General features: G+C 48.5%; 1 protein-coding gene across 1 annotated transcript in view; it reads right to left on the bottom strand.

Annotated features, from left to right (window-relative positions):
* Positions 1-3,274: 3,274 nt before the first annotated feature.
* Positions 3,275-9,852, bottom strand: part of UNC79 (unc-79 homolog, NALCN channel complex subunit) — a 284,033-nt gene continuing 277,455 nt past the window's right edge. The window contains exons 50-51 of the mRNA XM_042781482.1: positions 5,345-5,386; positions 3,275-3,475 (exon numbers count right to left, since the gene is read on the bottom strand). Coding sequence (XP_042637416.1) covers positions 3,275-3,475; positions 5,345-5,386 — 243 coding nt within the window. The remainder of the gene's footprint in view (positions 3,476-5,344; positions 5,387-9,852) is intronic.

Below are 9,852 nucleotides of genomic sequence, written 5' to 3'. Positions count from 1 at the left end.
TAACTTGTCCAAGGTCATTCAACTAACCAGTAAGAGGCATGCGTATTGGGAAAAATTGGTGAGAATAGAATCTATGCATCTGGATAGTTTGGCCCATTCCACCGTTGGGAATCTCAGAACGTTCTGTCCACACAGTGAAACCATTAGGATTCCATGAAGAAAGGGAAAGAGATGAAGCCAGTAATTAGTGCTGGCCCAATAAGGATTACCAAAAAACCAAACACTGCCACCGAGTCGATTCTGACTCATAGTGATGCCCATTGAGTTTACAAGGCAGTAAATCTTTACACAAGTAGATTGCCCTGTCTTCTTTCCACAGAATGGCTGGTGGGTTTGAACTGCCAGCCTTCTAGTTAGTAGTCAAATGCCTTAGGCACTACACCACAAAAGCAGGAGTTAAGACGGGCAGTGATTGGGAGCATGCTCTTGGGGGTCAGACCACCTAAGGTCAAGCTGTGGCTCTGCTCCTTACTAGCTATGTGACCTTGGATAAGTTGCTTCATATCTCTGGGCTTTCACATAAGAATAAAAGGAGTAATCAATGACTTTCATTGAGTGCTTACCATAAGCCAGGCATTGCACTGAGCTCTTTTCTAGCATGATTTTATTTGATCCTTTCAACTATGAAACTATAACCCCACCTGACAGATGAGAAAGCACTAATAATGAAATTTCAACACCCCTCCGCCCCAAGGTGGAAGGGAAACAATGTCCCTGCAAGGTCCCAGCTCATTGCTCCTCAGTGGCCTTGGTCAGGAGTCTGCAAACTTTCCTTGTAAAGGGCCACATAGCAACTATTTGAGTCTTCATGGGCTGTATGTTCTCTTCCGTAACTCTCTTCAACTCTGCTGCTAGAGCAGAAGAGTCACCAACCAGGACGAGTACACAAATAGGTAGGGTTACATTCTGTGCAAATTTCACAAATCCAGCCCAGAGGCTGGATTTGGCCCTTGGGCTGTAGTTTCCTCCCCCCTGACCTCGGTGAGTAGCTGCTGCTCCCACTTGTTAGGGCCAGTCCTGTTGAATACCCTTCTGTCCTTTCTTTTCCTGACTTTTTCTTCTCAGCACCTGAGCCTGACTTGCTGGGCAAGCTGACATAATGTAACAGAAGAAGGGGAGGACACATGGACAGGCGAGGGGGTCCAGTGTAGGCCCGAGACCCACTGGGTCTGCTGGTCTCTACCAGCCCATGAAGTAGCAAGGTGCCAGCAGGGACATGTGTGGGTCAGGTTGGCAGGACAAAGGGCCTTATTTCTCAGGTTAAGAAGGGGGCTTTCCCTGGGCAGAATTAAGACCCTGGGTCATGACTGGGGTGAAGGGAAGGCCCAGGCAGCAGGCAGCATGAGCTCAGGGCCCAGTCATGGAGGTTGGGTTAAGAGCGCTCTCCAGGCTACAGGAGGACACCCAAACAAAGTCCATTCAAAGAACTGGCCGAAGGACCGAGGGTTGAAGAAGAAGCCATGGATACCTCCAGACCTTGCCTCGGAAGGAGTGACTGATGTTGCAGCCTTCTGAGGCAGGCTGAGTTCAGGCTGGGGAACAGCAGACCTAGAGCTGAGCTGAAATGGGGAAGTCAGCCAGCCCCTCTTAGGGGAGGTGGCCAGGGCCTCCTCCTGCCTGTTCCTATAACCCCCGAGAGCACTCCTGCCACAAAAATAAAGAATGTCACAGCTCAGCCCACTGCTGAGCCCACTGGCTGGCTCAAGAAAGACTTGTTGCTTAATTGAACCCATTCAATTCAATAGACATTAACTCTATGCCAAACCCTGGGGCTACAGAGACACTCCATACTCTCAAAGCTGTCAGTGGACATGAGAGAGAAACACGTGCACAACTTACTCTCAAACAAGACAAAACGCTCACAGACGCACAGCCAGCAGCTCAGAGCAAGGAGAGTTCTGGGCGAGGAAGGCCTTCAGAAGGCGGGATGCTCATGAGTCAAACACAAAGGGCATCGTTTCCGCAGTCCACGTTTCCCCATCAGCCTCACACTCATGCGAAACGCTTACGTGTCCTGGGACTTATTTTCCCCTGAGGAGCACTGAGGTACCGAATCTTCTAGAAGGAAAGAGAAGTCTTCTAGTAAATCAAGCTAAAGGAAGAAAGAACTGTCTCATGCTCTCAAAGTCCACCTGGAGGCATAGCTCTCACCTGAAGAGCCTTTGCCTTGTAATAATTGCACTTCAGTTTTAAGGGAAGTGAGGAGCTCGAAAGGTTTGGAAGCATTGGTTATTGGGAGCTAAACTCTACCTCTATGAACTGATTTTAAAAAACCCCAGGCTCACGAAAATCATAAAAAATGTATTTAATAGCATGTCAGTATACAGCTTAAATGTGTATTAATTCTTCTTTGCGGTAATTCCTCAGTGCGTTACAGGGGTGATGAGGAGAAAGAGCGTTTGTGAACACGCAGTCAGATGCCGAGTGGAAGTGCTGATAAAACGCGGCGCTCTGAAGCTGTTAAAATTCGTCGCATGAAACGTACCTCCAGGCGCACGCTCTGTGCCAGCGCCGGGACTCAGTGGTCCAAGATGCAATCTACAGTTGCAAATTGAGTTGTATACAAGTATTGACAAAAGAATAAAATTTATTATTCACAAAACTAAAGTGGTTATCATAAAGCTTACAAGACAGTACAGCTTAGAACTAAGGAATTGAAAAACCAGTTTTAGAAATAATAAAACCAACTGGGCAGTTTTGGAAAATGATACTATAAAACAAAGAAAACAATTGGCACAGTTTAACCACCTAGTTTCGAAGTGCACTTTGTAATGTTCCTTACAAGCTGCCACTTTTCCCAGGATAATGACAAAAAAGCTTCAGTCGAGTGTCACTGGCTTATGGTGACAGGTTTTTATTGCATTGCCAAGAGTGGATTTTAAGAAAAAACACTACAAAGGTTTCAAAAACCCTATTTATTCTCTATCATCAAAAATAGCAACAGGGGGACTTATACAACTTTTCTGTGAGTGCCCACCAGTCTTTTTTTTTTTTTTTTCTTAAAAAAAATAGAAGTTAGTTAAAGAAAAATGATTTGGTTTTTTTTAAAAAATAATGTAAGGAAACACTTAATCAGATAGCCCAAGGAGTCGTCAGAAATATGTGTAGCAAGAAAGCTTCACTAGAGGCCCTCTCCGGCCTTTCCCGTCTTTACTAAACTAGAAAGAGAATGTACAGTAGCAATGTGTTCCCCAACCTGCTTGGATCAAATTGTTTTGTTTTGAAACCCATTATTGCTAAACCAGAGTGTTGACACGCAAGCCGAGGAGTCCACTCAGAGAGGATAGAATTGAGAGGCTGCTTCTGAGGACTGGATCTCCACCTGGGCCATTTTGAACTGGGTGCACTGCAGCCACTTGCGGAGGGCCGCCAGGCTGGTGCTGCTCTGCCCGGAGCCCGGCAGTGTCCTCAGGCTGTGGTGGTTCACGTTGTTCTGGATGGCCTGCAGGCGAAGCTGGAGTCCCGCAGACAAGTGCTGTGAAGAAAGCGCAAGACACTGGGTTTCTGTCTTCCCGATCCTCCTGGCCAACCCGGGGCAGGGCCAACCTGGGCTTCTGCTGCGGGTGGAGCTGAGGCCAGGCCCCAAGAAGGCAGACGCTCCCACGTGGCAGTGCTGGGGCAGGGGCTGTGGCCAGTGCTACACGCAGGCCCCTGCCACTCCTACAGTCACCTGGTTTGTGACGGTTAGTTGCCATGGAGTCAGTTCTGACTCATGGCCACCCCCATCGTTCAGAGTGGAACTGCTCCACAGGGTTTTTAAGGCTGTGACCTTTGGGAAGCAGATCACGAGGGCTGCCTCCCGAGGACCTCCGGGTGGGTTCAAACCGCCAACCTTCCAGCCAGCATCAAGCACTTGACTGCTTATACCACCCACAGACCATCCACCTAGTTGAAATCTTCCAAACAATGGCGTTCCCATCCTGACTGGCTCACTTCACCAGGAACTCAAGCTGACACCCCCATGTGTGGGCTGACACACACACTTCTCCCTGCACAGCCATTCTCCACGGGGCCCGGTTAAGTGCCCAGGCTCTGGCATCAGACTCCCTAGGTTCAAGCCCCAGCTCCTCTACACACAACTCTGGAAACTGACTTTGTTTGGTCTTTGTTTAGGTTTTCTCATCTGCAAAGGGGAATGATAACCTGGGGTGTAGGGGGATGGATGGGCAAACAGAGGGCTGAGAAGAGAACTTGGAACGCAGCAAGTGCTCACTGTTTTAACTCCTGTTAGAATCTCTCGGACCCCTCTGGTGCTGAACCGGAAGAGCCAGGTGGGAAGGCTTTCTCTCTGTCTCTCTTTTGGTTCCCCTAGCTTTTCATCCAGTTCTGTTGATCTCTTCTGGCATTTTGTGCAATGTAAGACTGTCAGAGATGGCCGTAAGCAGGGGGAGGGGGGAGGGGCAACGTGGAATGTAGAGGTGGAATAAGATACGGTTTTCAGCAGCGTCAGAGCCCCCTCGGGGTCCACAAATGCACCAATGTCATAAATCAGGACTCAGAGCCTGAGGTCACTGCTGACGGCTGCACTTCTCTCTTTGGTGACTTGCCAAGGAAAGGGGAGTATCTATGTACCTCGAGTTCACATCCCCCTCTTTCCACTAGCATCCTGCCCCAATTCTAAGAGCTCCAGCAAGGAAGCTTCCTCTCTGCTCCCCCAACACTACCAGTGCTGAAGAGGGGCCCCGTTTGGAGGGAGCAGGTGGCCAGCTTTGCTGTCTTAATGTGGAGCCCGAGAGTGAAGTTTGCTAGTCATGAAGCATGCCTGGCCCTACAGTGATTCAAGGCAGGCACCATGAGTGGGAAATCCACTCAGTCAGGGCCTACCCCTTCCTGGCTGTGGGACCCTATCCAAGTACTTTTCGTTTTTGGTCCTAAGTACCCTCTTCTATGTATCAAGGGGGTAGATCCCTTTCTACCACAATTCTATCATTCATTCAATGTTGTCCTGTCTTTCTAGAATTCTTCTCATCATAGAAAATCATCTTAGTGGCTAACAGATGTGCTTGAACATGCCTGGAACCACACATCCCACGGGTATCCTCTGAGGCAGGATACTCTCTCGCCTGCATTGCAATCGATGAACTGCACCTAGTTCAGGCTCCCCGATCTGCGCCGTCCACCTGCATCCTAATCAACAGTGAGCAATGAAGGAGCTCCGACTGCCGCCCTCTGACTGCAGGCTCCTTACCTGGCCACAGGGCCACCTGCATTATCAGCTCTGAGACCAGGAGTAGGTTAACCACCCCCCCCCCCCATACAGAACATCAACTACCCTATGAACATTATGACATTCTCTGGAGGAAACGGAGCTTCCAGGCAGCCCGGGGGAGAGGGAGAGACTTACCTTGATATTTGACTGAATCATTGGCAACCACATAGGTATCAGCTGTATGGAGAAACACAGACACCTTGTTATCATTGTTGTCCGCTGCCCCCAGAAGCTTTGCCTGCTCTGAGGCAAAGCGGGGCACCCGAATCCCTTTAACATCATGCAAGGAAGTGACACTTGGTGCAGCCACCCATTATCAGAAAGGTCTTCTCGAGGTCACACCCTGCTGAGCTGGTGGCATCTGGAAGTTAACAAGCACCCTGCAAGAGCCTGAGACACACCCTTTGGAGTAGGTGACTGATGGCCTATTGAGAGCTGCCAAGCACCAAAAATCACACGTGCACTTATTTCAGTAAACCCTTGCTTTCTCAAAACAGAATTCTTATGGTGGGATCTTTAGAACTGGGTCCCTGAGGAGAACGGAGGTGCTATTTGCCATGTTGTTAGTGTTATTGTTATGTGCCGTCGAGTCAGACCCAACTCATAGCAACCCCTCCTTGGGTTTCCAAGGCAGTATCGCTACGGAAGTAGATCGCCCAACCTTCCTTCCGAGGAGTAGCTGGTGGGTTTGAACCTCCAGCCTTCTGGTTAGCAGTCAAGTGCCTTAGGCACTATGCTATCAGAGCTCCTGCTAGTTGCCACAGTCATTAGGAAGCCATGACTGGGAGACGGTTGGAAGCTTCAGTGCTGGAAACGACAGCCCTGCCATTGCCTGGCTGTGACTGGAAGGGGAGGCACAGCAAGGGTGGGCCAGGCTGGGTGGGCGCAGTGGGGGTGTGCACCGACGGGCAGCAGGCCCTGCTTGTGGTTGACGAAGGCTCTCCAATGGAAGGTGTCCGGGTGTCTCGTCCCTCTGCTGCCACCCCAATCAACCCTCAGCCCCCTTTGTAATGTGGGCCTTCTTGGGAGGTCACAGGGAGCCTGGCCTAGGAGATTCCAGCAGCAGGCCCCTCTTTCTGCACTGGTCTCTCGGCTAAGGTTCTGTCCTTTGGAACACATAAACATTCAAGGTCTTGTACATCCAGAAGTCAGGGAGAGAATATACGTAGCTTCCCAGTGTGTGCGCCACAGAACTCTAGTTTAGTGGGATTTAAACAGGGAGGGGGTGGTTCTGTGGTTAAATCAGTTTGAGAATGCTGGTTTTTTATTTCATTACCTCTCAGACATTAATATGCTGATATGACATGACTTCATTTCACTCCTTCCAACCCTCTACTCCAATAGAGATGTACAGCATTTAGCTTTTCTCAAACTATTGAACCACAGGCTTTGTTAAAAATAGGGCAGAAACTCAGACTAATGTTCATTGAAAAGAATGACGTCACATAACGTGGGGATTAATCAGCAAACAGCGACATTTACTGTCCTCTGCGCTGGGGCCTGAGGATAATCTTGTTGTTGTTGTTGTTGTTATGTGCCGTCGAGTCGGCCCCGACTCATAGCGACCCCTCCTTGGGTTTCCGAGGCAGTATCACTACGGAAGTAGGATTGCCCAACCTTCCTTCCGAGGAGTGGCTGGTGGGTTTGAACCGCCAGCCTTCTGGTGAGCAGGCAAGTGTCTTAGCCACATCTAGAAGAGGCTAATTCCCAAACGCTGACAGACTAGCGGGCTGTGGGTAACAGAGACTAAACGATGCAGGCCTTCCCACCAAAGGTTTACGGTTCGGTCGTCAGTTTTAAAAGAACTCTTAAGTTAATTTTTAATGCTGAGCATGCGAAACGAGGGGGACAGACAGATAGAATCCAACACAGAGGCCTGGCTCGGCAGGGAGGCCAAGTGAGCCGTGGGCAGGGCCTGAGAGACCAGCAGGGGCTGGACAGGTAGACATGAGGCAGAAGGCATTCCGGGAAGCCAGAGAGGCTCTGAGCAAGTGCCAGAGATGGGCCGTGCAGAGGGGCCACAGGACAGAAGGTTCTCGTAACGCTGAAGTGTGAGGTTCTCAGGGAGGGGCTCAAAGGCAAGTTTAGAAACGTGGGCTGGAGGCTCCCAGCATCAGCCCACAGGCCCGCCCAGTGCCCAGCTAGGCACTAAGATCACATTCCCAACTGAATACAACTTCTGAAGAGGGGCGCCCCAGTCACCAGGAGCAGAGCTGCCCCAGAAGGACCACTGGGGCTGCAGGCCGCAGCCCGGTGAAGAAGGACGTGGAGCACAAGGCGGGGGCCGGTGCGGAGGCTGCCTCGGCGTCTGGGTGAGAGCAGAGGTGTTTCTGGGTGCCAAGGGATGCTGCCTGCAGAGGCAACCTCTGAGGGCCCAAACACCAGTTTGTGCCCCACAGTGAGGACTGGGATGAAGGAGAATGTGAGGTGCCCAGTCTGGGCAAAGGGAAGGACAGCAATGCAGTGAATAAAGGCAGAGAAGCTGGGGCAGAGCCTATTTCAATGGAGGTAGAGAAATGACCTCTGTTCACTGGCTGCTGTACCCATAGGCTGCTGGTCTCACTTAATTCATCTAAACACTGTTTTTAATAAACTTGGTGGCATGATACATTGCATCTCTTCTTACGCTTTTGGTTGCAAGGCTAACTCTGCTTTTAACATTCTGTTGATGTATACAATGTGCTAATTTGACTTACACTGAGTTTATTTCCAAACATTACTAAACACAGTGTTCACAAAGCAGCCAGCTACCACTCTGCCTCCAGCATAAACACTGTGTTTAGAAATGGAGTATGGTTTGTAAAGGAAGATGGAACTGGACTGAAATTCAAAATAGCAGAAAATGACACCCTCTCGTGGCCCGCCCACCTTTATTGCAAAACTGTAGGGTTACAAAGGTTGGTGCCAGACCAGGCCTGCAGTAGGACTGGCTCATGCAACACTGAGCAGGAAACATAAGCCAGTCTAACTGCCCCTCCACAAATGTCACGCACAGCAAAAAGGAAGCACTGAGGGCCCTACTGCCTCCAGAGACTCTTGATCTATTTAATAGGGAAGCAGGCCTATATGGACCTTGCTATCTGAGTTCTTACTGGGAACTAGCCTCCCGTTAAGAATCCTCAGGAACTCAGGAAGAGAGGGGCTGGGGCGCACTGAGCACTCTGGCCCTGGGTGGACACATTTCCCAGAGCTGTCCCTGGGCTAAAGACTCACATATGAGGCAAGCAAAAGGAGTAGTGCCATATATTGGTCTCAGAAGGGTATGGGTCACTTCACCATTGATATGATGTGTGACGATATGATTTCAAATTATACCTGCAGGTGGCTTCCAGGTTTGTGATTTATGATCACCTGAAGCCACAGCTTCAGGTTAAAGTTCATTATTATTCATTATTATTGATAATAGTTTATAAACCAGTAGTCATCCTATTTCAGGAATGTAAATTTCACTTATTGAATAACATTCATTCCAGTTCTGTTTTGCTAGTGGCTCCACAAAGCTGTCCGTAAGAATTAGATATAATTTATTTTGTTCTCTGTGATGTTATAATAAAGTTGATTGTCTTTTTTTTTCCTCTCCAGAAACAATATCCAGAAAATTTAAGGACATTTTAAAATTAAAAAAGAAAAAAAATTGTTTTTCACCAGAACAGAAGTGATACCTTGTCCCTTGTCTTATGTTACAGACTAAATTGAAGACTTCCTGTTGGTTGGACTAAATTCATTTCACTACGTGCTTGTTGAGTTGTTGTTGTTATGTGCTGTCAAGTTGGACCCGACTCATAGTGACTCCTCCTTAGGTTTCCGAAGATCACTATGGGAGTAGATTGCCCAACCTTCCTTCTGAGGAGTGACTGGTGGATTTGAACCGCCAGCCTTCTGGTTAGCAGTCAAGTGCCTTAGGCACTACACCACCAGAGCTCCTTGTAATCATCAAATTTAGACTGATTGTAAAACTTCCTCTACCCGGAACAAACAAAAATCTGGATAAACTACATAAAGCAATGGTTTTCAGACAGTGGACAACAGGCGATGCAGGACAGTGATGACTAAGGAAGGGGAGCAAACAAGGTGGGCCCTCCAGTCACCCCAGTCCAACGCCTAGAGAGTTTCCAGATGGAGCCTGGTAGTCTTCCTGAGTTAAGCAGATGGAGCTGGGAGTAGAGGAGGCTGAGGAATCTGGAGTTTGCCAGGTAGCACACTGGAGAGGAAAGACGGCACAGAGAGAAAGAACTGTGGAGATCTGTAAAGGGTTCCCCTTGAATCTTCAGCTGAATACTGACCAGCGCACATTTGTAAGGAAAAATACAGAGGCCAAAGGAAAAATAACCCAAAAAGATTAGTGGAAACAATCCCTAGTGATGGAATAATTTTTGTTCCCACTAGTCAGTGTGAAACTTTGTGAGCCATAATACATCAAGAAGAGGATTTGGAAGGATGGTGCCTCAGCAGTAAAGAAATCACCCTAGACAAAATGCTGCTCTGACCCCAGCTAACAAAGCTTAAAATCAAGACTCAAATGGAGAAAATGGTTCTAAGTGATTCATCTTTGTTACAGAATAAACCTTAAGAATACTTTAGAAATACAAAAATTTCCAGTATCCAAGAAGTAGAATTTATAATGTCAAGAATCCAACAAGAAA

This window comes from Orycteropus afer, unplaced genomic scaffold (assembly GCF_000298275.1).
Source record: "Orycteropus afer afer isolate SDZICR_OR568_19922 unplaced genomic scaffold, OryAfe1.0 scaffold00127, whole genome shotgun sequence".
NCBI lineage: Eukaryota > Metazoa > Chordata > Mammalia > Tubulidentata > Orycteropodidae > Orycteropus > Orycteropus afer.
The sequence above is the reverse complement of the archived record's forward strand: the minus strand, read 5'-3'. Positions and strand labels throughout refer to the sequence as shown.